General features: G+C 40.0%; 3 protein-coding genes and 1 long non-coding RNA gene across 14 annotated transcripts in view; 2 read left to right on the forward strand and 2 right to left on the reverse strand.

Moving 5' to 3' along the window:
• Positions 1 to 9512, reverse strand: brpf3a (bromodomain and PHD finger containing, 3a). 2 transcript variants are annotated; one of them, XM_042402095.1, is made up of 13 exons: positions 9201 to 9512; positions 6139 to 7662; positions 5754 to 5910; positions 4532 to 4663; positions 4270 to 4398; positions 3852 to 4164; positions 3392 to 3739; positions 2720 to 3262; positions 2575 to 2629; positions 2357 to 2445; positions 2053 to 2150; positions 1752 to 1906; positions 1 to 1659 (listed from the first exon to the last, which is right to left on the reverse strand). In XM_042402095.1, the coding sequence occupies exons 2-13, from the start codon at positions 7641 to 7643 to the stop codon at positions 1476 to 1478; spliced, it is 3708 nt and encodes a 1235-aa protein (XP_042258029.1). In that variant the 5' UTR covers positions 7644 to 7662; positions 9201 to 9512; the 3' UTR covers positions 1 to 1475. The 2 variants fall into 2 exon arrangements, with proteins under 2 accessions (XP_042258029.1, XP_042258035.1); XM_042402101.1 differs by having other exon boundaries at positions 2053 to 2126; positions 9201 to 9511.
• Positions 8884 to 18084, forward strand: si:dkey-183j2.10 (glutamate receptor U1). 7 transcript variants are annotated; one of them, XM_042402156.1, is made up of 12 exons: positions 8892 to 8970; positions 13068 to 13122; positions 13566 to 13642; positions 13818 to 13906; positions 15116 to 15138; positions 15237 to 15416; positions 15625 to 15848; positions 16029 to 16126; positions 16323 to 16540; positions 16667 to 16886; positions 16985 to 17229; positions 17501 to 18084. In XM_042402156.1, the coding sequence occupies exons 4-12, from the start codon at positions 13822 to 13824 to the stop codon at positions 17603 to 17605; spliced, it is 1398 nt and encodes a 465-aa protein (XP_042258090.1). In that variant the 5' UTR covers positions 8892 to 8970; positions 13068 to 13122; positions 13566 to 13642; positions 13818 to 13821; the 3' UTR covers positions 17606 to 18084. The 7 variants fall into 7 exon arrangements, with proteins under 7 accessions (XP_042258099.1, XP_042258090.1, XP_042258053.1 ...); XM_042402150.1 differs by lacking the exon at positions 8892 to 8970 and adding an exon at positions 9660 to 9857; XM_042402165.1 differs by lacking the exon at positions 13068 to 13122 and having other exon boundaries at positions 8884 to 8970.
• plch2b (phospholipase C, eta 2b) overlaps positions 17852 to 26963 on the reverse strand; it is a 12017-nt gene continuing 2905 nt past the window's right edge. For 3 of the 4 annotated variants that reach the window (XM_042402071.1, XM_042402078.1, XM_042402064.1), the window contains 20 exons: positions 26127 to 26273; positions 25007 to 25250; positions 24705 to 24834; positions 23792 to 23962; positions 23065 to 23158; positions 22713 to 22916; positions 22474 to 22594; positions 22214 to 22385; positions 22012 to 22122; positions 21833 to 21916; positions 21579 to 21676; positions 21400 to 21488; positions 21089 to 21274; positions 20863 to 20970; positions 20656 to 20780; positions 20443 to 20527; positions 20209 to 20355; positions 19500 to 19579; positions 18345 to 19413; positions 17852 to 18210 (listed from right to left, as the gene is read on the reverse strand). In XM_042402071.1, coding sequence (XP_042258005.1) covers positions 18194 to 18210; positions 18345 to 19413; positions 19500 to 19579; positions 20209 to 20355; positions 20443 to 20527; positions 20656 to 20780; positions 20863 to 20970; positions 21089 to 21274; positions 21400 to 21488; positions 21579 to 21676; positions 21833 to 21916; positions 22012 to 22122; positions 22214 to 22385; positions 22474 to 22594; positions 22713 to 22916; positions 23065 to 23158; positions 23792 to 23962; positions 24705 to 24834; positions 25007 to 25250; positions 26127 to 26273 — 3482 coding nt within the window. In that variant the 3' untranslated portion in view covers positions 17852 to 18193. Of the gene's footprint in view, positions 18211 to 18344; positions 19414 to 19499; positions 19580 to 20208; positions 20356 to 20442; positions 20528 to 20655; positions 20781 to 20862; positions 20971 to 21088; positions 21275 to 21399; positions 21489 to 21578; positions 21677 to 21832; positions 21917 to 22011; positions 22123 to 22213; positions 22386 to 22473; positions 22595 to 22712; positions 22917 to 23064; positions 23159 to 23791; positions 23963 to 24089; positions 24274 to 24704; positions 24835 to 25006; positions 25251 to 26126; positions 26274 to 26963 lie in introns of those variants that run through there. The other variant, XM_042402084.1, reaches the window with a different exon arrangement.
• Positions 22716 to 25098, forward strand: LOC121889936. The gene is made up of 3 exons (XR_006093670.1): positions 22716 to 22794; positions 23810 to 23872; positions 24815 to 25098. It is a non-coding gene; the product is annotated as an uncharacterized LOC121889936 (long non-coding RNA).

Genomic DNA, 26963 nt, shown 5'->3' on the forward strand with positions numbered 1-26963 from the left:
TTGTTTCAAACAGCATTTATTCTTGTGTGAGAAAATATTGTCTCAGGCAGATTATAGATCTTGCAGTACAATTCAAATGACAAGATCAAAAAAATCTCCTGTAACACCTAAGAAAGAAAAGCCTCCAGCAGGCGAGCGCGGTCACTGCTGCCTACAGAGCTCTCAGGTCCTGTGCCGCCTCACTTATAGAGAATATGTTCTGACATGTTGGTGAAGACCATCACTATTACAAAGAGCTACTTAGCATCATACATAAATCTTCTCAATATTTACTTTTTTTTTTAAATAACACTCTCAACTGCCACAAATTATAAATTAAAATCTAAATTTGATTTTTGCATTCCTTAAATTACTTCATGTAAGCCAATATAAACATACATTTACATATTTACAGAACTATACACATGCACCTTAACTACACTGAGCTCGTATACATATATGTATATAATATACACACACACATACACATTTTTGCCACTCATATGGCTCCAGGCGTCGCTAATTTGTTTTTCTTTTTTTCCCTCCAAAACAGACTGATTGTGCTTTTCAAGTCATTTCAGCCAGATTTGCGAACAATTTGCAAGTTCTTCAGTGAGTGAGTGATCGCAGTAGACTTTGTCATAACCACAAATATAATCAGCTTCACCTCTTTAGTGGCTTCACATCTTACTAACCAAGTAGCTGCACATTCTAGTTATCAATACAGTTTCACAATATGGAAAAATAAGTAAAGACCTCTAAAGTCCCACCTACAACACGTCATAGCTGGACTAAAATATGAAGAATATTTTCACTGGCAGCCTACTGATTAAAATTTTCCAGTATTTCTCTTAATTTGAAATTGTCTCAACGCTTACTTTGATGTATAATTCGAGCCAATTTCACCGAAAAGGCTAAATTTGATTCTGTGGATCTTTAATTTTCAGTGTTTCCTTGTGCACTTTTCTGGAAAATACCTGTTTACATCATATTATCAACAATTTTCAAAGGCTAAAATTTACATTTTTTTTGTCCATAGCTGTCCAAACCAACCCTGTGAGTCCAGATATGAAGTGAACGTTCAGTGAGACTTCCACACTTCATTAAACACAGTGACATTTCAATGGCAAATACAATCTAAATATGTTTTGAATCAAGACAATCCCTTTGACAATTAAATATTTACACTTCTCTCATTTAAGTCTTGACTCACTTTGGCCTAAAATAAAAACTTTATATGAACACATAGCAACAGTGGTTGTGTAAAACCTTTTTAAAAAAATCTCATGAATATATATGTGCAGATTCATCTACGAAAATGTCTTCAAGCGCCTTTTCTCTCACTCCATTGAAAACCTTTTAAAATCAGAGCAACAGTTTGACGCAGAAAACCATCAGAAACATTTTACTTCCCCGCCTTTTTAAGAGTATCAATGAAGCTTCTATACATATAACCAGGCAGCCGGTTAAAGATGATAAAATCTTGAAACTAAAATTCATATAAAATTGGAGGGAGTGAAGTTGAGATTTCCTCTCACGTGGTTTAAATGCACCATGGCCCGGTCGTACGCAGTGTGTACAGACTTGCGAACGCTGGGTTTCTTTCCTTCCATCAAGCGCAGTTTGTCTACAGTGTCGTCCATCCCCATCGGCAGCAGTTTGTTTTGAGGGAGCCATTGCCTGAAAACAAAGAGGGACAGTTTTCATAACACGACTTCTCCTGATGGTGTTAAAATTCAGCATGAGGATCATCTCCTCCGCCTGAATCTTACCAAGTTCTTTTGGTGTCAAAGAACAGCACTAAGAAGAGCTTATCGCCAGCTTCCGTTTGTCTCCACTCGCCCAGTTTGAGCACCTCCACAGGAGGCACTGGGATGGGGATGCCGTTGTGAAGAAGCCCTTCCTGGGGCATGTCTGGGTCAACAATCTGTAACAATGGATTATGTCAGTCACAGCACACTGAACAATTAATCTTTCAGTACTTCTTTATGCCAACTCTGGCACTTGGCATCATGAACTAAAAGAAAGCTACAGTACGCGCAGCATGAACTGGAAGATCAAATACATTCTCACCATTGCTGGGTATGATGGATATCCTCTGCATTTGGCCCAAACTAGGTCCAGAGGTGCGAGCTCCCTCTCGCTATCTAAAGACAGAAGCGTAGACTTTCCTGTGAACAGGATATTCCAATATATCCAATTAATTTGCGTCTGTGACAGCTCTTGAACCCAAACTGAGAATTTACTGGAATTATGTTGGTCGTGAAAGTTGGAAGATTTAAAATTTTTGTTTGCAGACTTTTACAGTATGCATCAAATAAACATAAAGAAACATAGGCATTTCAGTGTGTTTTGATTGCCCTCTCATGATACACACCAGCCCCAGAGATGTCTCCATTCTCACTGCCAGGGACTTTAGCCAGTGCAGGTTTACCCCGACTACGTTTGGGTGGGGAGACGCTACAGCTGTAAACAAATGGAGAGAAAGACGAGAGAAAGGTGACTTTTAAGTTAAGTTACAATTTATGATAAGGGTAGACCTACAACTGGATACCAAAGAGTTAAAAGATAATGTACTTAATACTCCATACTCACTTTAGTTTTTGGTCATCGTCCTGGTCAACGGAGGTGTGCTTTCCATTTGTCAGGCCTAGCAAAAACATAAATATAAATCAAAGTGACCACTTCTCTGAATCTCAGCAATCTCTCTCTGTGATATTACAATATATTTTTTCCTTACCTCCTTCTCTGGGTGGTGGAGGGAGTTTGTCTGCTTCACTTTCTGAACTGTGGCCTCTGGATCTCAGGTGGTGCGAGGAAGGAGAGGGAGGTGTAGGGGAGGCGTTTGGAGTCGGAGGTAAGGTGGTGATGTTGGTGACACCTGGTGAATTCGGGCTGGCAGGATTGCTACCCAAGCCGTTTGTGGCTTTTCCGTTCTGTCGTGGCGGGGATTTGTTCTTTGTGACTCGCGCCCCATTTTTAGCTTTCTTGAACAGCACAGACGTACGACGACCGACTCCGACCAAAGGCAGAGTTGGTGGCGTCCCCAGTGGTGTGACCTCGTGAACAGCCTCCGGTTGCAAAGACGGTGTTTCACCGACTTCAGCCTCATCTTCACCTTGGCTTTTGCTCCCGCTGCGGGATGATCTCTGGCGCTTGTAGGAGCGCCCGGGTGACCTTCGTCCTCCAGGTACGATGCCCAGGACAGGAGGTTCGAGTGGGGCGTCTCCTGGCAGCGGCGATGACACCGGGCATGTGAGTTCTAGCACAGGTGGAGAGTCATCTGGATCAAAGAGAGATTTATGTCATGGTCATAAATCATGTATAATCAAATAATAATTATATTAATAATGCCATAAAGCCAAATGCCATTCAAATAATGAAATAATTTAGAGTAAAAATCGCTTTTTACCTGCCCCGGAGTTGGACACTGTTGTCAAAAGTCCATTATCCACCATGTTTGTCTTCTGCTTTTTCTTTTCCTTCTCTTCCTCTTCTTCGTCGTCCTCCTCCTCCTCTTCTTCCTCTTCTTCCTTTCCTTCATCGTCCTTGTCCTTACCATTCACGGACTGAGCATTTTGCTGCTGCTGGTTCATCTTTTGCCTGAGAGTGTTGATCTCTCGGCGCAGTAACCTGATGCGTTTGGTTCTGCCGCCACTGGAACGCATAGATGTCACCATGTCCAGTTTATCCAGTAAAACCTTTAGCTGCTCGTCTGTGGTCAAGTGAAGTCTGTTTTCTGGGTCCAAGAGAGAGTCAACTATAGAGTATAAAAAGAAAAAGAAGAGGAAGTAGGTATGTGAGAATAAATGTTATGCTCATGAGGAAATGCTTCATTTTTACTCTCTTGAGGAAAAACCCTCCTGACTCACCGTCATCCCACGTACAGTGGTAGAAGCCATGTTTGTTTGGAGACTCTGGGAGGTGCATGCCAGTGCTGGGGTCCAGGCCGATGCTCTGAGACTGTCTGTGGGCGTGGCGGAGGACAGCTCCACCCACCTCCCGCAGTTGTAAGGCTGCTCTGTGGAACATGGTGTCCTTGGAGTTGTACTTGAGGCAGTTGGAGATCATGAGGTCAAAGTCCTTCTCAAGGTCCGCGATGGAGCAGTAGGCGTGTCCCTCCAGCTTCTTACGCATGGTGGAGAAGTCCATGGGTTGGGAAATAAACTCCAGATAATCTGGGACCTCGGTGAATCATTAAAAGAAGAATGTTAGCTGTGTCATAGTAAAGCCAAAGAAAAAATGCTTCCAAGTGAGTATTTAAACAGATTGTTTTCTAACTGCACCAACCTCTGATAGATTGACAGGCTCAGAGAAGATTTTGGCCGTGTCCTTCTCTTGCAGTTGCTCCAAGGTTGATCGGAGAAGCACCAATGCAGGGGTCAACTTCAGTTCAAGAGCAGCCTGCTGAATTTTCATCTTAAGGGTGATGACATGAACAAACAGGAGAGTAGAGGAAAAGCAAGGTCACTCTTAAAAGTTAAAATAAACAAAGATGCTATAAAAATACCCCAAATAACTATAGCTTGTCTCAAATTAGTCTGTAACGCACCTGCTCTCTCTTTAGCCTCTCTCTCTTGCGGATGAGTTCCACCAAAAGCCTGGCTCTTTCCAAGTCTTGCCTCAGTTTTTGCCAGTATCGTAGCTCCTCTCTTGCAGCACACAGCTTCTCATCAGGCTCTTTCTGAACACAAAAGAGCAAACACAATGAGATTAGACTCCAGGTTCAACTTTAAAATCCATTATAATTAGTTTTTCCTATTGAATTTCATTTTAGATGTAGGGGCAGCGAGGAGAAATTTGGGCTCTGAAACATAAGTGTGCTCCTGAGCCAATTGCAGGACAATGTTCTGGCTTTTAAAGGGAAATTTATAAAAAATCAATCATCAGGTCGTCTGTCACATTTGCAGTTACACAGCCAAAGCTGTAAATTAATCATTAACGTGAAAATTGGACAGTCAAAATTTGAAACATATCAATTTAATTTGCACACAATAAACACTTTAACTGAAACGAAATAATCTTCATATTAAACAAAGTTCAAATTGATATTAAAAGCTAACAAAGGGACAAAATGTATATCATAAACTGTATTTAACAGTCCTAACCACCTGCAATTAACCTGAATTTAATGGTTAGAACTGCTTAAGGTGTCCACTGCTATTTTAAAAATAGCGGGCAATAGATTAAAACCAATATCTATAATGTTTTACATGCTGTCGCCCTCTGCAGCAGCGAGGGGTCTACAGCAAAGATGACAAAACTGTGAAGGATTGCGTGGAGGCCTGCCATCTATCTGAGACAGCCATTGCAGAGTGTGATGTCTGGGCTTATGCTTGATATCAGTGTGTGAGAATACAAACATGGTGTGAAATGTTTGATTCCAGTGACCTGGCTGAACAGACTTCATGGTCTCTGAAAGCCTGATAGATAATGTTTCCAATGACTGTAAATGTGCTGGTTTTAATATTTTATAACACACAGATGGATATATTAATTGATTCAAAAACGATGTGTAGCTTTAAATAAGTCTAAGCGATGAGCAAAGTCACATGTGTCAAGTAACCACAAGTGCTTTGCCTGCAGTCAAATGTGTGAAAATGCAACGGACTAAATGTGCTGATGGTGACTTTAGTTTACTGTCAGTCATTCAAACGTTTTCATGTGAAACAGGACACGGTCACAAATATGTGAAAAACAAAAGGCACTGCATGACATGACTGTACTGGAGATAATTTAGAGTATTGTGTTCATTTTTAAATGTCTTTTCTCACCTGTTCTGCAGTCTTGTGCGCCTGTAGATGGGAATGCAGTCGGCGTATTAAAGGCATCCCATTTCGAGACTGTCGTTTCAGTAACCAGTAGTTATGAAGCCTCTGCATGAACTGATTCTTCCTCTGGACTTCAACTCCTGTGCAGATCTTGTTCAGCCTGTGGAGATGAAATGTTACAATGAAGCACTTCAAACAGTGGAAATAGTGGTGGTGACAATAACACAAATATCTTGTGATAGTATGACAGTGGTAATTTAGAATATCAATTAAGGGTTTCCTACAGATCTCTGGAAGAATATGAATCATCTCTTTTAAGACAACGGACACAACAGTAAATTAATAGTATGCTAGGTATGTAAATTCTGACAGTTTTCACATATCATACCTGTGAGAGGGAATCTGAGGCACGAGCAGCACAGGCACAGTTGAGCGACGTGTCGACCCACCAGACCCTTTTGTATTCTTCTTTTTCTGGCCCTTGGTAGCCTTCTTATTCGGTGGTGGTGGGGGACTTTGAGTGTAGGACCTTTGACCGCGGTTACCTCTACCGCCCACCAGTCTCCCTTCAACTGACTCGTCTCCAGACCCATCCCGCCGAGACCCCACTGGAGAATGATGCTCACAGAAAGCGGTCTTCTTCACAGAGAACGTGGTACCGTTAACACCCGTCTCCCGGACCGGGTCTATCTTCATAAATAGGCCGGCCTTCTGGGCGCAGGTGACGTGAAAGGCCCTGTAGCAGTTGGCTTTGTGGCACTGAATGGATGCTCCCCTGCCTTTCTGCTTACACAGGTAGCAGGTGAGCTTCCAGCGAGCAGGAGGGATGTTCTTGACCCCCTCAACAGGCTCCAAGAATACTGTGTTGGCAAAGCACACCTCTGGGATCCATATGGCACAGACAACATGGGCCCAACGTCCATCACTTGTCTGTTTGAAGGCACCTCCTCGGTTGGGACAGAGCACACAGTCTACAGGACGGGAAGGGGACTGCAGGCAGCAGCGGCACAGCCACTGGCCCTCAGGGACGTATGGCACACCGTAACACTCCTGGTGGACAGCCAGATTGCAGATGTCACAGAACAGGATGACATTACTGTTCAGACATTCGTCATCCAGGCAGACACAGCAGAAGGCATCCTCGTCGACAGCGCTCTGTGACAGTGCCTGGCTACGGGACTCCAGGATGGACTCCCTCTCTAGGCGGTCGATCAACAGCTCAAAAGTGTCCGCAGAAACAGAGGCATGGCCGTCAGACACTCTCTTTTGGTTCACCATCTCTAGCCAGGCCAGGTCCTCCTCGTCCATGTCGTACTCAGCCACACTGTCCTGTTCCTCCCCTGACTTTTCTATGTAACGGTAGTAGGCTGCTGGGAGAGGAGGTGCCTCTGAAGGGCAAACTGAACTCAGCACACGGAAGGTGGGCTCAGGCAGAGGGGTTTGCTGGGACGGGTGCTGGAGGGAATTAGTAGATCCGGTTTGCTGCTGGGAGCCAGAGCGTTGATTCTGGTGAGAAGTATTTTTACTCCTCCTGCCTTTACTGTTTGAAGGTTTCCTCCACGACCTGGTTTTACTCTGCGTCTGTTCACTGTTCTCCTTGTTGCTGTTGCACTCAGCAATGTCCTGGGCCATCATCTCGTCCTCAGTTATGACCGGCAAAGGATCTGTGATGTTAATCCGATGGAGCCTTCCATCTAGGTCCACTTCCACTATTTTCTGTGCCTGAGCATATGTCAGTGTCTCCCTGGATGGAGAGAGCTGCAGTCTGTAGGGCGAGGGGGGCCGCAACTGGCCAGATGAGCCCCTGCCCCTTCCTCTCCCTCTACCTCGGCCCCTACCCATGTTGAGTCCGCTAACAACTGTCTCACATTCCCACCTCCTCACCTTCCGCATGGGAGTTTACACCAGCTCCCTAACAGATGGAAAGGAAGAAAAAATATTTAATACAATGATTCAAGTTAATGTGTGTTTTAAATTTGTGGTAAAGTAACTGTTGTATGTTCATAGATGATTTTACTCTGACATAACTATCAGTGTGAGGTTATTATTCAAACAAGAGTGCTTCCTACAGTAAATAAATGTTAATTCTTAAACAGCAGCCAGTCAATATCATCCTCTTTTAACATGAAACTAATGTAATGCCTTGCAAATATTAAGGAAATCACCACTTGCCCATTAGGTTAATGAGGGCTGGTGATGATAAAGTATTGTGACCCTCCTATGAAGAACTGTGGTTGACATCATACAGTATGCGTTCAAACTGTGCACACATACATGCTAATATGGGCATCTAGTTGATTGATACTTTAGTTGATAAACAGGACATTAAAAAGTAAACAATATGATACCTGATAAGTAATTTATCAACAAAAACAAAGAACATTATCTAGTCCCAACTTCTCAAATGTGACAAATTGCAGCTCTTCTCTGTTTTTTGGGTGTTGAAGACCTCAACTTGGCGTCTGGGAAATTATTTTTATGGGTATTTTGCGTTTTCTCATTTTATGGACTAAACATTTAATTGAATAAATAATCACCAAATTAATTGATAATAAAATAATAATTTACTGCACCCCTAATAAACTTTCAACTGCAGATGAGAAGAAGCATCTGGGTTAAATCGTTATGTACACTTCATAAATGTTGCATAATCCATTAATAATCAATTTAACTGCTTACAAAAACGTATTGTATCCTGCCCTCATAGTTTTAGTCTTACAATCTATCCGTATTTAATTTAATCCTGCTTTATTCCTTTATTTTAATTGATAAAATAATAAATATTAGGTGCGTCGTCTTCTTGTGCATTATTAGTAAGATTTGTTGTATTTTTTTAAAAATTATTCCTAGACATGTAAAGGGGTCAACTCTGGTTCTGTGGTAATAACAACACAGCATGTTACCTCAAGTACTCTGACTGCACAAACACAACTACAGTAAGCTGTACTGCTTGCATGTATGCACCACAGCTGTCTCCCCATTGGTCCAATCAAGAGTCTGTAACAGCGCCACATTTCTCTCTATCCAATCCAACGCCAGCATCCTCTATTTTTTTTCCTTGTTGCTGTGCGTAGTTCGGTTGAAGAGCGCTAAATACCAACCCGAGTATCTAACATCTGTCAGCCATTTTAAGCGCACAACAGCAGAGACAACATTTGTATTGCAAGTTGATTAGCAGCCCAATTATACATACCAACAGCAACCAGAAAGCAGACGCACTGTACGCACCGTGCCTAAATGCATTGATTAGTTGCATGTATACATTAGATCACGACACTGCAGTGTGCGGCGTTTCGGGCATTGCTTTGTAGTCCAAACGTCTGCAGAAAGATCGTCTCAGGCTGATGTGATAACGTTACTCGGTCGGACAGGACACACAGAAGTCGTATAAGAAAAGGGCAAATTTTACCCAAGTCAGGCTTGAATGTTGAAAATACCAGAGTCGTTTACCTTGTAAAACCGTCCTCTGCAGTGCAAGTGCCGAAGAGAATAACTGCACCCAGCTAAATGTCAGCTAGTGACAGACTACAACCGAGGCGGACATGCTAGCCGTTAGCTTAGCTAGCCGGTAAATCCAGGAGCGACAGCGTCATCTTCAGCACTTCATTTCTCCGCTGTGACTGCGGTCAAACACACAAACTCGACCCGGTCACATACTTGTGGTTTTAACCTTTCAAACGGTGCTGGTTCCCAATTTAGGGGCAGCAAAATCCTGAAGATATCAAATTAATGTACCTTGGATGAGGCTAAATATTCAGTCAAGATGGCTTGAAAAATACGCCCCTTTGGAAAAAACCACCTAAGCCAATAGCAAGTCGCCGCTTCACCTCGCACGCAACTCGCACTGATATCTGATTGGTCAATGCGATAAAACGATGACATCGCACTCAATTTGGAGCTCATGACAGAAAAAAAGCGATGAGGAAAACAACTCAACATATATTGCGCGCCTTATGGCTTCATCATTTCCCACAGAACCCATATTGCACCTTTATACACCTGCTATCAGAAGCGGATTTAATGATTTAGGGGCCACAGACAAACTCTGTCTTGCTTTATTTTCAGCCTTTCTCTAACTAAATGTTGGTATTGGCAGTCGTAGAAGAGGTGCTCAAAACTTTTATCAATTAGAACTATTAATATCAAACAGTAAAAATACTGTAAAAGTCCTGCATCCAAATTTTAACTTAAAAATGAATGGTGAAAGAGAGACATTATCAATGTACTTAAAGTTACTTAACTTGTGGTGAAGGTGGATCTTTTAATTCTTATATAATGCTGGATAGTTTAATCAATAATAATGCATTATATTTTATGTTATATTTTGTGAGTAAAATCTGAATATGCAACGTAATATTCATTTGTCAGGTAAATGTAGAGGTACAATGTTTTCTTCTGAAGTAGAAGTACACATGCATATTTTTTTTAAGTGCTATGGGGGCTTTCTGTGAGTTATTTTGGGTTACAATGAGTTAGAATAGTAACATAATTCAATATTTTTTATATACAAACACCATAATAAATGTATAGCTGTTTGGGGCCTTTTTAGTTGGGGGCTCATGCAGTCGCCACCTTGCCTAATGGTAAAGTCTACCCCTGCCCTGCCTGCTGTTTCTAGGGAACAATCCAATTTTTATCGAAATACTCATAAACACATTAGTGTGTCTTTTTATGTACATCAGAATCAGAAACAGGTTTATTGGCAAGTAGGTTTGCACATACAAGGAATTTGCCTTGGTGTTGTGGTACATAACAGTAAAAAATATACACAAAATTAAATAATCCTAAATAATATAACCCGAGAAAGAGAGACATTTACAATAAATAATATGTAAAATATATTCCAAGTCAGAAGAACTGCTATAGGTTAAAATTTTAAATTGAGGAGAATTAAATGAAATGTACAAAATATTGTTATTATTACTATTAATAATAATAATAATAATAACAATAATTCAAGTTAGGTTAATGTAACGGGTCATGTCATCATAAATCACAGATGTGCAAGTACAAGATTATGAGATTTCACATTATCTACGTTGTAGGTTTGCAATTTTCCTAATTAATAAGGCTAGAGCCAGAGCCATGACTTTAGATATACTGAGGTCATTGGTCTCAAGTCATATCTGACTTATTCAGTTAACCTTTCAATTATATTGTCTGTAGATTTTATCCCCACTATGAAGATCATTCTTGATTTTGGCAGTAGTAGCTTTAACAGTTCCCACTCAAGGTCCACTTCAGGGCTGCAACTAATGATCATTTTCATCGTTAACTAATCTGCTGATTATTTTCTCAATCAATTAAATGTCAAAAATTTTTGAAAATTGTGAAAATTGCTTGTTATGTCCGACCAGCTATCATAAATGACAAAGAAGCAAATCCTCACATTTGAGAAGGTGGAAGTAGTGAATGATTTTTGTTGACTTTGCATTTTGACTTTCTGTTGACTGACTTTTCTCAGTCGTTATGGAGATGGATGTGTTAACATGCCAGCTCAGTTATGTTTTCATCTTTGCTAATGACTTTTTTTTCTTTTTCCCACCCTCAACTTTATTGAAAACAGTCAAATTCAAAAAACAGTACATAAACAAGATGAATAACAAAAAGAGGAAACAAAGTGCCAGAGAAAAAAAAAGAAGCTTTTTACTTTCAATAAAAACTAAATAATACACAAGAGGAGGAAAACATACCTAAAGGGGTACAGATATAATTCAAGTAACATTAGTCAGTAATTTTGTATATTTTAAATTAATTGTTTGGGTTTACATTCTATAATTACAGACAAATTCTAAACTTTTATTTAAGAAAACTGATTCCGATATTCTTCCAATTTAATATTCTTGTGTATTTTTAAATGTTACCTTTTTATGCAAGACAATAATAAGTTTAAAAGAAGGGACAGTGTATTTCTCCACCAGAATTATAGTCCTGGCAATGTGGACAATTCTTTGAAAGAGGATTAAGATTAGAATGGCTGGAATAAATATGATGTGAAGTTGAAGTTATAGAGTGTCTTCAGGAATCATGACCTCAATACATTATTTCTAAAATCCTACCTACATCACTCACGTAGACTCTTTATACTTCCATCAGCTGACTTAACAAAAAATAATCCCATTAGAGTAAGTGTATCTAATTGTATGACCTCATGTTTCAGTTTGTATTAGATTTGTCAGTAATATTATGGGTGTTATGAGGACAACAATGTGGTCAAAGCCAACAATGATTTTTGCTAAATTAAATTCATTCATTGGCAGGAGTCAATGCATTTACTTCAAATTACAGGATGATCATATGCCAGTGCAGAGCTACAATCATTTCATCATGTCAGCAGGCTTTTGTTGAATATATAATTTCTTATTTTATAGTCTGCATTGTTCCAGTTGAAACTGCAAAACACAGATTGATCGCTGTGTTTGCTGATCACTGATTAACTCATTTATTCGGGTTACTAGTTTTACCACATGAGCTATAAAATGCCTGCTGAGCTCACAAAGAGACTGATTTATTAAAATGTCTCACTATAGGAACAATTCCTGTTGCCTGAACACTCAAATTGATTTATTAATGTTAAGCTATATCATGTTTTTCACAGGCTTCCATTGTAACTTGAATTTATAATGTAATATATAATATACAAAATCATTTGAACTACTAAATTGTCAGAATTTCTGACCGTAAATCATATACAGTATTAACTCTAAGATTATAACTTTCAGACTGTTTGTTATTAACCTGCAGCCATATTGCCTGTTGGTTCAAACATTAATGATAAAATACAAATGGAAAAAAGCATTGCATTTAACATTGTATTTATTTGCATGTCTACCATCTGCTTTTGATTACTATTTTGTAAGTATTAAAAAAATTAAACCATCCTTTAAAATATATTCCCAGTCAGGTGAGTCATCCACAAAACCAAACCAGACAAGGAGGACTGTATCAAATATTGATTTGGGAGCTCTACAGAAGAAACAACCCTTTGCTACCTGTTAGCTTTAGAGGGTTTAGTAGTTTTATCTTTGCCCGTGCTACAATAAAGGCTTTCTTACTTATTCAACACTTAACTGAACTTCAGCCAAAATACCAAAAAGAAGTGCTATGTTTGGTTCTCTGCATGAATATATCTATTTTATTCTTTCTGTGTAGCAACATTTTGATTATTCTCCAGGGCTTCACATGATTTTAGTCAGTCAATTCTGTGGGTCGATTTTCCCTTTTATAGTGTTTTTGTTAAAAAACAGAGAGTTTACTGTAAGGCTGCACAAACTAATGTTGTTTTTTTTTTTCTTATGAGCTTTTGATGTCTTGCAGAAACATCTCCAAATGCATCTCAAACACAAGTAACACCCCACCCATATTGTTGTTGGTCCGTTTAATTCATGCAAGTCACACATGTGCATTTAAAACATTGTACAACAGTAGATTCAACACTAATAAACTTACTAAATGGCTTTTTAAAATATAGCTTTACACAGTGTACGAGAGCTGCTACTTGCTTCAGGAGCTTCAAATATTAAACTTTGTTTACATGTATGTAAATATCATGCAAACTATGATCAATAGCAATACAAGGATAATATTAATATTCTGACACAAGATGATGATGAATCATTTGTATTAGTAACATATGGTCATTTTGTTCATTTAAATTACAGTTTTATTCCACGTTGATGCTAAATATTCGCACTAAAATCCTGCTATATTTTTCCCCACCCCTTCAAATTTCTCCCACATTCTCCACCCACCAAAACTTCATTGGCTGTTTTATCACATTTGAATCTGGAAACTTCGGATCACGCTGTATCACAGTCGAGCTCACTGGGGTCTGTCTGAAGCCTGACGTGCCAATCCAGCAGTCGCATCTTGGACTCTTTTCAGGTGCCGTGGTAAGAACATCCATCACGTTTCTTCACACTGACTGTCAGTTATTTTCTTTTAATTACTTAATATTTTGATTTGACTCAGGTCTTTGCATTTGTATTAAGAAAAGTCTTAATTTACCTTTATTGTAGTTTATCCATTTGATGCACTACTAACCACTAATTGTCTTTTTATAACTAGAAGGATGCAAACTAAGACAGTCAGGATGCTGTTCGGCCTCTTTGTATTATCTGCTGGATTCTTCTTCAATGTGGGAATTTGCACTGCAGGTAAGGAACTTGTTGCAGAAATAATACTAACACACTTACCAAATCTAACCTGACCTGATCCGTTTTTATCTCAAACTGTAATGAACGTGAGTGTGCACTTATGTAGAAGATGGTCTGGTTAACACCATAAGAACGTTCAAAAAACATGTTTTATCTGTGGATACTGATATGTCAAAGTTTGACCCGGTCACTGCATTTGTAATTCAGTATGTGGCAACTTGCTTTTTTTCTCTGCCAAATTCCTCGTGTTTTCACTGCGGGATTTAGTTGAAATTTCTCAGGCTTGAAAAGACATAAATACATAAACTGTCAGCTCAGTTCAGCATCAAAGTGTAGCGCCACATCCTGTCCAACTCTTGTAGAAAAACAGAAAAGGAAGCAAGCCAGTTGACATTCTCAAAAAAAAATGGTAATAAATCAACTCTATGGAGCAAACAAAGGCCCTGTGTTTCAGAGAAGCCAAAAAGTGACAGGGGCTTGAAGAGCTTGTATACGTGTCATCTTTTGAAAAGGAGGATCTGATGGTTGTCAGGATCACCCCGTGGTGATGGATCCCCAAGGCCTTGGCCTGAATCAAGGCTTTTGATACTCTTTGACTTCCCTCCCATCTCACAGTGCCATGGCATTGAGAGTCTTTGAATCAACACGCTGCTCTAAATAGATTGTGTTCTACAAACTGTTTTCAAGGAGGAGACGAGAGCAGCCAGATCTGTAGGATACCGGAAGCCAGTTGTGACTAGAAGGTCAATACATGCGCCCTGAAATTCACCTCAGACATCTCTGCATGTCAGAGTAAAATCTAAGGATGGCCAGCGCACAAAGAAGTCTTTGATTTCGCTAAATTTAGGATGGACTTCAGCTGTGAAGAACTTTTGAGAGAGAAAAAAATATTTCAGTGGCTCTGTTACTTTAATGTTTTCCGATTATTTACTCCAGTAATTCCCAACCGTTTTCGGCTTGTGACCCCTTAAATTGAACCAATGTGTGGTTCATCACAGTCCTTCCCAGATTTGTCCTATTTGAAGATTTTTTTAGAATCTTTTAGAGAAAAGCCAGAAAAAATAAACACATGTCTGTAGCTGATATTTATTCTTTCTTATTCCTTTAATCATCTACTGACCTTCCTTCCTGACTTTCAAATATTTACCGTGCTTGTATCTAAAAGTTAACATGTTCCTTACTTTTTCCCCTGAACATCAATGCCGTCAGAGCTGAGAATTACAACGATAAAGGTAGTTCATTTGTTTATGTCAAGCCTATTGTAACTCTGAATACAAAATAAACGATAATAGAAATTCCACTGATTATCTTTTAACATATTTCCATTTAGCAAGAGCCGTATACAATGTCCAAAGGCTCACAACTGGAAGGCTTTTGTATGGACCTGCTGTCTGAAATTGCCAAGAAGCTGGGCTTCAAGTACAAAGTGCAGCTGGTAAGAGACAGTTCATACGGCCGACAGGATGAGAGCGGGAACTGGAATGGGATGATCGGAGAGGTGGTGAGAGGGGTGAGTACATGACAGCGGACATTTGGAGGGGTCAAAGGGCAGCTAACTACTCTGCAGAAGCTTGAATATCCCAACTGGCATATGTGACTCATGATCAATGCATTAAAAATACAGGTATATGTGTAACCTTAACAGGGATGTTGTTGGTAAAAATATTGAATTATTTAATATATCTTACATGTCAACTGTATTTTTGGATTCTTTACAGGAGGCAGACCTTGCAATTGCTCCGCTGACTCTCACTGCAGCTCGGGAGAAAGCGGTGGGGATGACCAAACCGTTCATGCAGACGGGAATCAGCATTCTGCTGAGGAAGGACATCTCAGAGGGAGCAGGCTTCTTTGATTTCCTGACCCCCTTTACAGCAGAGACTTGGGTCGGCATACTAATTGCCTACCTGGGGACAGCTGCTTGCATCTTTATAGTTGCCAGGTTGGTGATGCAAGTAGTGTCATTCTTTTAAAAAGTGATAATTATTATTTATTTATGGATGTTTACTGATGTGCTGTGAATTTAATCTTCATGTTTGTGGATATTTCCACATATTTTGCTGGCAGTGGAATCCCTTTGAGTGCTGTCACATTAATAATTAATATTTTTATGCAAATACAGACTCAGCCCATGTGAGTGGAGTCAGCCTCAGAGTGAGCAGAACAGATTCAGTCTCATCCACAGCCTCTGGTACACAGCTGGAGCTCTGACTCTGCAAGGTAAAAAGCAAACACTTTGTATGTCAAAACAATACAAGAAATAGAGAGGAGAATCTTCACACTCAACTAAATTTCTCACTTGCTGTTCTTTTTTTCTCTCAGATTTCTTTTAGATTATTCATATTTTTTTCTTTCTGCAAAATTTCTCCCTCTTAGCGTTTGACTTTTTTCTTTTTTTCTTTTTTTGTGTTGTCAGGTGCTGGTCCTCACCCCAGAGCTCTTTCAGGACGTGTCATCTGCTGCAGCTGGTGGTTATTTTCCATTGTCCTCTTGGCTTGTTATTTCTCTAATCTCAGCTCCTCTAAGAGCTCTGAGTCCACTCACCTGACGGTGAAAGGGTTTGAGGACTTGGCCAATCAGGACACAATTCAGTATGGCTGCCTGGCTGGCTCCTCCACACTTGCTTTCTTCAGGGTAAATATGAGGATCTTTATCTCCTTGTAGTTAAGATTGAAAGACAGTTTGTACATTGGATCACTGATGGATCACTTATCTCACAGCTGTTTCTATTCTCTTTTATTCTTTTTTTCCTTCATCCAGAATTCAAACAACCCCGTGTACCGCAGAATCCATGAACACATGGAGAGGACTAAGAGCTTTGTGTCATCTATGGATGAAGGAATCCGGCGTGCAAAAGAGGGCAACTATGCCTTTATTGGAGAGTCTGTCTCTCTGGACTTGGCAGTAGCACGCCATTGTGAACTGGTCAGAGCTCATGAAGTCATTGGCATGAGGGGATATAGCATCGCTGCCCCACTCGGTGAGGCTACTCAGTTTGGAACCTCAGTAAACATGAAATTTTAAAAAAAGATGTTAAAATGGTATAATTAACATGTCAAAACTATCAATTTCCTTAAGGCTCTCCCATCATAAAGAACCTCAGTATTGCAATCCTACAACTGAGCGAGGCAGGAGAGCTGGCATACCTGAGAAGCAAGTGGTGGGCCAGCAGCTGCATGGCAGGCAAGGCCAAGTCTTCAGCTGTGCAGCCGCACAGTCTCAAGGGGATGTTTCTGATTCTTTCCCTGGGCCTGGGGCTGGGAACACTGCTGGCTGTCCTGGAGCTCACCTCCAGGAGCCGCAGCAGTGCAGCGGACCAGAGGGTACGTGCAAACGCATACACAAATCACTTCTGTCAGCCGAAAAAACTCCTCAGTGTTTTCAAACTAAACCAAACAGTCTTGTCTTTAGCTTGTATTTGAGTTTTTCCAATAGGATTTTAGATTGTCCTCAGTTGGTTTTTACATCAGCTTTAGAACAAAATGCAAAAGACACACACAGACTCAGACATTCATACTCGCTCACGTACACACCCATGTTTACACTGAATTCTTGATCATATTGAAATGTTTTGTTTCACTGTCTTTCCCCCAGAAAACCTGCTGCACTGTCCTGACTGAGGAACTCAGTCTGCGCCTGAGGAACAACAATGCAAACAAACCCCAGGAAGCTGCAGATAAAGATAAAGAAAAGGCATAGAAACATCCTAGAAACATTGATAAGTCTGAAAATTGTGTTTTCTTTTAACTTTTAATTTTTTTGGGATTGAGAGTTGTTTCAGAATTTATCCTAATATTTGACAGAAACATTAACTTAATTGTAGGTTTTATTTTTTTCTGACTTGTGTAGATACATCATATAAAAAATAAAATATATTACATTTAAAATTAAAATAAAAAACTCACATTTTTATTAAAATAATAATTTTATTGATTTTCAAATACGAACTCTAAAATTTCGCCGAAAAAGCAAACATTAAAGTTTGAATATTATAAAAATAACTGTTGAAATGATCAATTTTATACTTGAAAAATGAAAAGGTGACTAATAAATAGTGATGTGTGACTCTGCATCTTGCTGTTTTGTACAGTTGGCAATGTCATCATCATGCATAAAAACTGTGTTGTGTGTAAACATTCCAGCACATCTAAAGTAATAAAAACTGTCTAATTGTGTAATTCTGCATCAGCGCTGCTTTGTGACTCCTTCATCTTTTTTGTCTTCTCAAACCTCCTTTTTGTTGCTCTTCTTCATCATCTTCTGAAGAATCTTGATGGTGTCACAAATCTAAACTGTGGTTTGATCTAGAAAATAAAACAGTACAAATAAAAGTGTCATTTAATACAGCCACATAAGAGAGAGAAACACAGTAACTTTTACAATTGCAATGTTTCATTTTACCTCTGCAAATATGATTCAAAAATCATCCATGACTCACCATCTAGAAAAAGCGGTGATTTACAGCGGATCTCTCTCATCTTCTGATCAAAAAGGGCCTTCATCTCCCTCTGCAAGGTGCCCTCGCGATGCTCTGTGCCAGCTGGCACACAGGAGGGCACAAACTCCAGACTGTCAGTGCTGCCATCGCTGCTGGATGTGCTGTCGGACAGGCAGAGACCGTTGGGTATCGGTCTCACCTGTTTGCTGTAACTGCCGTAGCTTTGTGCTCGCTGTGCCTGCCACTGGGAAGCAAGCTTGCGGTTCACCATGGGTGTATGAGGGGAGGTAGTTGGTTTTCGAGGGCAACTACGTGAGCGGGCCTTTGTTCGAATTGGGGTGGACGGTCTGGGGGTGGCTGGAGCCTCCAAGGTCCGTCTGACCCTGGCCGGGGATGATGGAGGGATAAGTGGAGAGGATTTGGCTTGAGGCTGTGGCACGGGCTGAGGCTCAGGGACTGAATCAGTTTCTGTTGGTTGATCTGGTTCAGGGGTAGTTTCCTTGTCTGGCTCTGTTTCTGTTGGTAATTCCTCAGATGGTTCAGGCTGCTCTGGTTCAATTTTCTGAACTGTCTGCTGCTCAGCGCAGTTTATTTGTGGTGATTTGGGTTCATTCTCCAACTCAGCTTGAATTGGATTTTGGCTGTCAGGGGCAGGACTATCAGGACAGGAAGCCTGGGAAGAGGTCTCAAGGTCAAAGCTATCTGCTATCACACGGGGAGCCACCACCACGTGGTGCGAGTCAGTGGAGGACATCCGGCTGAAGATCCCTCTCCTTGTCTCTGGTGGTTCATGAATTTTAACTCTGTGAGCACGCTTCACTGGCTCACTCATGGCCAATTTGTGGATGGCAGCCTTGGCTGCTGGCCCTTGCATAAGAAAAGACATTTCTCCATTCCTGCTGTCCTGTGAGATGGAGTCTAAATCCTTGCGGAAGTAGAGATTACGTCCGTCTTCTGAGGACTGCACGGAGAAGTCTACAGAAGGATGCCTCTGATGACCCTTGATATGTTTCTGGGCTGCTTTTTGGATGTGTTTCCTGGCCACTTTCACAGCATTTGTGGCCTTAATCTATTTTATAAAAGACACCGAATGTTTTAAAGATTGATGAAATTAAAGATGAAATTAAATGTTTTAGTTTATTTGAAGTAGCTTACCTTTCCTGTCATATCAATGATAGCGACATGAACAAAGATGGACGACTCTGCCATCCCTTCCAGGTACACATGCCGATAACCTACAAGTTTAGCATCAGAAGAATCACATTAACTCATGACATATGTCATATGAATGTCTCATCAGAAAAGATATTTTGAAAACACAAACAAGCTCTGTAGCTCTATGATGTTTTGTTTCTTTAAACTGAATACAGTTGAAACTATAACAAATTAAACTTAAAGTCCCCATCCACTCAAGAATTTTGCTCTTTGTTACTTCACTCGGATGTTTTACCTGCACTGTGTTTGACACTAGAGATGAGTACAAATGAGCATTATTTTGTGACATCACAACTAGTTTGGCAGCCAATCATGGACCAATATACAACTGTATATGTGTCAATTTGAACCTTGAAGCCTCCAGCCCATACACACTTAGAACTGACTTTTCAGTGAAGTAGGAGACATCTTGTGTCCAGTAGTTAAACTTTTGAAACAAAAAATAATTGCCTATATTCTGGATTTTTCAACATGACAGAAGGATCAGATGTGCTTTTAAGAATTTTTAACTAGTTAATTCAACTTTTAGTTGGGAAAATCATAACAGATGCACATTGTTCAGTGTCTGGAGGGGATCTTTAAAGGTATTTTTTCTCTGAGCCCCCCCCCCCTCGAGTGTGCATAACAGATATTTTATCATGTAATCTACCTGGCATCATGCTGGTGAGAGCTACAGTCCTCTGTCCAATGAAATCTCGACCAATAGGATCATGATCCCACACTTGGAAACGCACCAGGGCGACCTGCGGCATTTGAATATTGAAGACGAGGGTCTCCTCCCACATAGGGTTGAAACCTGAATGACAGTAAAAATGGAAGTTACACAGACCGGAAAAATGAAATGTTGTCACTTTGTATTCCAAGACGGATTTTGTGCACATACCGTTATCATCCACCACCCTGGTCTGCTGCTTTGTACAGTCAACAGGTAGACCGATTATCTCAACCTCCACAAAGGGGTCAATAATCTGGAGGTGCAAAAACAGATTTATGTAATTAAAAAAAGACAGACATCTCTTTTATTTTATATATTACATAATTTAAAAGGTGTATTTATAATATAGTTAAGATTATGTCTGTCATATGTTGACCTCACCTCTCCTCTGTCCCCAAACATAGAGTCTTTGGGTTTGGGAAGCTGCTGTCCACTGATGATCTTCAGCACTAACTGAGTCTTTCTGTGTCCTGGTAGAGAATCCTCCATAGTGGGGTTAAAGGCACCTGAGGAAAACCAAGAAAATTTAACACCTCCTCACACAGGGACAGTTGCCACTCATGCTGCACAATCTGCATATATGCATACCTTTATACATGCATTTAGGCTTCAGAATATATCCGCAGTTTCCATTGCTTGAAAACTTGGCTCGGTTCAGTTCAAGCATACGTCCCTCCGTTTGGTAATTCATTGCAACTAAAATGAAATGTTAACATATGTTATACACAAATGAAAAGCTGCTACGACACCAAACAGACCTCTCATTGTAATTTTGAAAAAGTAGGAAGTATTATAGCTTCTGTGACAGTCTTACCCATATGGCATCCTGCATTCCAGTATGGTTGTGGGTTGAAGTTACTGGAGTCGACTCTGTAGTTGGACGGGTAGACTCTGAGAAGCTGACGTTGGTTAAAACGGACCAACTCACCCGGCTTCAGCTGTAAGATCTGGTTCATAACCGTCTCGTTGAGGGATGATACCTGCCAACTGTTCGCAAATGCTGCCAGACAGAAAAAAAACAAAAACATTAAACCTCAATTCCCCAAAACTGTGACATCCATGGTAACACATATGCAAAGATCTCAAGTTGGATGTTTACTTTACTGTGATGATGCTTGAATTTACCTTGTGTTTCTATGTCATGCACACGGACAGATTTTGTGTACTTGACCAGGTCAGACAGAGCTCGGGACAGCCTCATTGTTTTCCTCTTCCTGAGGGGAGAGTTGTAGACATACAAGTGTTATAAATAACACAGAGAAGATAAGATACCTAATACTACTCAATTCAAAGATTAGCCTTACTTGGGATGGTAAACAATTTGTGTCCTTTCCCTGCTGCCGCTGTAGTCCGATTCTCCATCAGACACAACTTTACTTTTCACTCTGATTCTCTTTTTCCTCTGAAAAAAGAGATAAGTTACTTACAGGGGAAGTTTTTTATACAACTAATCTCAACAGAAAGCTGTCACATTGATTATTTAAACTTTTTGTTCAAGCGGCAATGAAAATCATGTATTAGGAAGATGTAAAAATAGGAGAAAGTAATCAAAGCTGACCTTTCGTTTGAAGCTCCTTATGATCGATCTGGCAAATCGCCTCTTCTTTTTAGGTTGATTGGCAGAGGTAGCACTATTCTCATCCTAAAATAGTCCAACATAGTGTAAATATGTGTATCCATCAATCAATTGGTCTACCGTTCTACCTATCTATATTTTTATAGGTATCTTTCACTTGCCTGTGAGTTATCCTCTTCATCATCATCATCCTCTTCCTCGTCCCCAGTGTCTTCATCAGACACATCTCCTTCCTCTGCATCAGAATCAAGATTTGCAGGCAGCTTCTTTCCCTGAAAAACAACAACCATTTATTAAAACTTTTCATGTGTGACAGTGTTTGTGTTTTACTGCTGTATAACATGCTGTCGGAGTCAACTTTACCTTGACTAAAACTTTTCCCTTCAGGATTTCAGGGGAGGGCAGCTTCTTGCATTCATGCACATTGACGTTGGACAAGTCCAGTTTGTCCTGTAGCACCTCTTTCAGGTACTCAGCCATCTTTTTCTGCTGAGGCACAGTGCAGTGGTTCTCTATGGACAAGATCACTGGGTACCTGTGGGGGGTGGAGTGATGATACCTGAGCCACTGAGCCAGCGCGACATACAGGCATGATGATTTTTACAGGACAAAGGAGCACTTACGGTGATTTGGTGAAGGCATATTTGTTAATTGTTTCAATGACGTCTTTGAAGAGGATTTTTGATGTCAAGGTGTAACCATGATGGATAATGGGCTCCCCGTCTGGCCCATCCCAGCAGTCCACTAAGAAAAGAAAAAAGAAAGACAGAACCACAGACACAAGGATGATTGAATCACCACATCTGTACTGTCATGAAATTACAGCGATGACAGCTGAAGTTCTGTTTTTACTGGCTCTCACCCTCCACACAGCGACAGCCAGCCTGGAGAACATAGGCGTACATCTCCACTCTAGACTGAGACAACAGCTGGTCTCCTGTCAGGTAGGTGTTGTGCGATGTGGCGATGAAGTAGTTACACAGAGGCTGCGTCATGTCCTGGTTCACCTGGTTGTGATCAGGGTTGAAGATATCACCTGCAGGACTTCGCATGTAGTTGGTGAAACCTGAGGGAAAAATGTTTCAGACCCAAGTGTTTTTGTAATCATGTATGCTAATAGTCATACCTATAGTGACAGATGTGTCCCTGTTGATGCTATCAATAATTGTCAGTATGCATTATTAAATCAGTTGTAACAAGCAAGTTCCTCGTACCATCAATACCCAGGACCATACGCTGCAGGTTCTCAGGACATGGCTCAAATTGGGCCACTATGTCAATTAGATACTCTCTGGATAGACCTCGCATCTGCAAATAAAATAAAAACTTTTGTATCAACTAATCCAATATTTTACACACAAGGGAATAGTTCAACATTTTGCTTTCTTGCCCAGAGTTAGATAAGAGGATCAATAACAGTCTCAGGTATGAAGCTACAGCCAGCAGTCGGTTAGCTTAGCTTAGCATAAAGACTGGAAACAAGGGGAAATAGCTAGCCTTGCCCTATTCATATTTGAATAGGGCAAGGCTAGCCCTGCCAACACCTCTAAAACATTTTATCTACTTTCCTCAATCTGTACAAACACAACAATATTTTTTGGACAGGCACAGTCTCTTATGGTTTGATTTTTGTGCGGATATAACAAATGAGACATAAAGAGTTAATTAGTGAAGTGCGGATAGGTGGATTTTGTTACCTTTGGACAGGGCCAGGCTAGCTGTTTCCTCCACTTCCAGTCTTTATGCTAAGCTAAGCTAACTGGCTGCTGGTGGTAGGTTCATATATACCATATAGAGTGTGTAACTGAACTTCTCATCTAACACTCGAATAAGTGTATTTTCCTAGTATCATATTATTCCTTAAAAATATATACACACAATAGGGCAACTTTTCCACTTGGCATGAAAGATTGGTTTGAATACTTTTACACTTTGTTGTACCTTCTGTTCATTTTCCAGAAAGCGGGCAAGGTCGTGTAGATCCAGGACTTCTTTTTGATTGCTGTAGGAGATCATTATCAGGTAGAGGTCTCTGCGTGTGGAAATCATCTTATAGAACGAACAGAACTCTTCAAATCCCAGAGAGCCCTGGTTCTCGTCTGTGTCTGCTTCCTACAGATAGCCACAAAAGTATTTTATGAGCAAGGCTCTCTCAGTACTTGTGATTTCAGATAACCACCCCACCAGAAAGAAAATATGTCCCACATAGCCATCTGAAGGATATATCTCTAAAACCAACCAATATGATGAAGTAAATTTCACAGGGACTGTCATCATCAGGAGGGGAGGACATTGAGCTTCTGAACCGATGCAATATTGCAGTGCAACAAAAGCCATCTGTTCAGCGGTGGCCATATGGCTTTCCTGTGGCACTCTCCTGCACTGTTCTACCAAAATACTGTATATACATGTTGTCTGCTAGCTCTGCCTCTGTTCTCTTATCTGACTGCTTCTCTGGCTGAAATAATGTGACGATCACATAGGCCTCTTAAGTAAACAGCAAGGATTTTCCACCTTCTTTTAACTTAAAAGCCTTGATATTTTAATTTTCAGCCTTAGTTTTACAATGAACTAACAAACCTGTTTAGCCATTTATACCTTCTAAATCTGCTTCTTAGCTTCTCCTTATGAACTTATGTAGCTGAACACAGAGTGAATCATGTTTTGTAGCCATATAGCCACAACTGAATGAAAAAACATTTCCAATTGTTAGGCACTGTATTATATATACTAGATATTCAAAACCAGACATACAGAAGTATTAAACAAGCAGTGAGGTAGCTTTTATGGTGGATTATGCACATTAAATCTATTATAAATTGCATGATTAAGCTTTGAGGATATGCAGTCTTACTTGGAACATCTGCCTGACTTTCTGCTTGGGTAAATTCACGTTGAGTTTGTGGAGCAGCTGGTGAACCTCTCCAATGCTCAAGGTGCCATCTCCATTTTTGTCGGCCTCAGAGAAAGTCTGCTGTAACCACGTGAAGCTGCAGTCAAGGCTGAACTACACAGATGATGATCAGTTCAGATTTATTCTCAACATCTCACACAAATGGCCTATTTGATTTGTTTTCTTTTACATAATCAGTTGAATATATAGTCATGTATTTGTATCATTTATAAATTGAAAATATATGAATGTATTAAGGATATTGATCACGGGTGCGCTGCCTCCGGGCCAAACTGTCTTCATCACTAATACCAGCCATGAGGTATTTCAGCCCAGTGATCCACGTGCGGGTCTCCTCTGCGTTGGTGGAGACCAGGTCGAGGGACTTCACACGCTCTCCGTAGTAAATGCTGAAGCAGCAGTTTGGGTCGAAGCGGTTGTCTGCGTACCGCCTGAAGATCTCTGACTTTTTCCCTTCGCAGACTTCATGGATGGAATCAATAGTTACTGAAACAGATGATCAAGAACAGTTCTGATGGTCATTTAGAGCTTGCCTTCATTTTAAATTTAGTGTTTGTTTTCTATCACTGATTCATGAAGAAACTGTTTTTCCTGTGATTATGAGCAGGACTCACTGAAAATATGATTGATGATTATTTGTAATTCTATTAAGTAAATTTCCATCAGTGTTTGAGTTTAGCACAGTATAATCTTTTGAGTAGATATCTACCAGGCTATAAATGGTGCACAATTAAATCTATTGAGTTAAGAAGTCAGTGGAATATAACTTTATTAAGCATCACTGAATCAGTAGAGATAAACATCATGACATGGACAAAAACTGATAAAATGCTACAACAAACATTTACTCAAAGTAACTTTTGCTCAACTTCTACCCAAGTCAAACCATGCTACTAAGCTTTCCGATTTCATAGAGGTCAAAGGTCAACACCTACAATATCACTAGTGTACAAAAACATTATGAAAAATAGAAAAAACAGGCAACTATTTAGCGTTTTAACTTTTTATAGCCTCTCTCTCCCATTAAGTCCTGTATAATGGAGTACAACCAAACTTGTATGTGCACATGTTGCTTTAATTGCCGTAACAACACACAACAAGGGGTTACAACCAAAGGTGACGTTCAATCGATTTATCTATTCCTCTCTTAATTGTTCTTAATTGTTTTTTTAAAATCTAATTAGCATATTAGTGATGTTGATTGACTTTACAGTAGTTAGACTACTCTCTTGCCATGTGATCAGCGCACAGTGACTTCATCTTGAGGGCTGCATCAAACAAAAACCAACACATATTTAACAAGTGATAAACACATATTCATCAGATGTTTGGTTCTGAAAATTCAGAACATTGATGTCTTACTTTTGGCCTTGTCATGTTTCCTGGAGGGCTGCCACCGGATGCAGGACTTGTGCTCGTCCAGGTAAAAGAATCGGACGAGTCCTTTCTTCTTTCCCTTCAGTTTGGTCATCTGAGTGCCGGTCTGCATTGTGCACATGCACCTCTCCACTTCCAGAAAGCACAAGGAGACATATTAATCATCAAGTAGCAGGTACTGTCTTAGTCAAGCTAGTCAGAAATCCACCAGGTCACATTGTAATTTATTTATTGCTAACATCAAAGGGAGACTACACATCAAATATTCAGTGTATTGTACTGTATATACAACTGTAGTGAAGAATTTCTCATTTTTCGCCATTCAACTATACTTAACATGGCATGTTTTTAAGTAAAATGTAGCATTTTTGTGGCTAAAATAGTCATTTTCCCTTCATTTTGTCAAAAGTGCTTTATTATTATTGAAATTTCTGCTGAGAAAATTTGTACTATCTGCAATACTGCAGTGCATTTGTTGTGATTTTGTGTAGGGAAGTGATAACCCTAAAATGAATCCCTGAAGCAGTCAACACAAGGATAGATTTAAAGTTGTTTATGAGATTATAGGCTGCGTCACACAGGGATTTAAGTGGCTGTATACTGTAAGTGTTAATGATGAGAGGCACTCTTGAAGGAAAAGATACTAAAAACAAAAACACAAAAATAAATTAATTATTAGTTGCATAACAGTGATTTAAGCTTATTCTCTTCCTTTGCTGACATTTCTTGTCACTTTTGAATGGTGTGTACTCAGTGTTTGTGCTGGAGTAAAATGTCAAATGCAACAATTTTCATGCAACATTCAGGTCTTTCTTGTTCATG

Source organism: Thunnus maccoyii, chromosome 3, assembly GCF_910596095.1.
Source record: "Thunnus maccoyii chromosome 3, fThuMac1.1, whole genome shotgun sequence".
NCBI lineage: Eukaryota > Metazoa > Chordata > Actinopteri > Scombriformes > Scombridae > Thunnus > Thunnus maccoyii.

Coding starts and splice junctions, on each gene's coding strand:
- si:dkey-183j2.10 (XM_042402165.1), top strand. CDS start 13,822: ATGCAAACTAAGACAGTCAGGATGCTGTTCGGCCTCTTTGTATTATCT. Junction 13,907..15,115: donor TGTGGGAATTTGCACTGCAG/GTAAGGAACTTG, acceptor CAATGCCGTCAG/AGCTGAGAATTACAACGATA. Junction 15,139..15,236: donor TGAGAATTACAACGATAAAG/GTAGTTCATTTG, acceptor ATTTCCATTTAG/CAAGAGCCGTATACAATGTC.
- brpf3a (XM_042402095.1), bottom strand. CDS start 7,643: ATGCGGAAGGTGAGGAGGTGGGAATGTGAGACAGTTGTTAGCGGACTC. Junction 5,911..6,138: donor CCTCAGATTCCCTCTCACAG/GTATGATATGTG, acceptor TCATCTCCACAG/GCTGAACAAGATCTGCACAG. Junction 4,399..4,531: donor AGAGGCTAAAGAGAGAGCAG/GTGCGTTACAGA, acceptor ATCACCCTTAAG/ATGAAAATTCAGCAGGCTGC.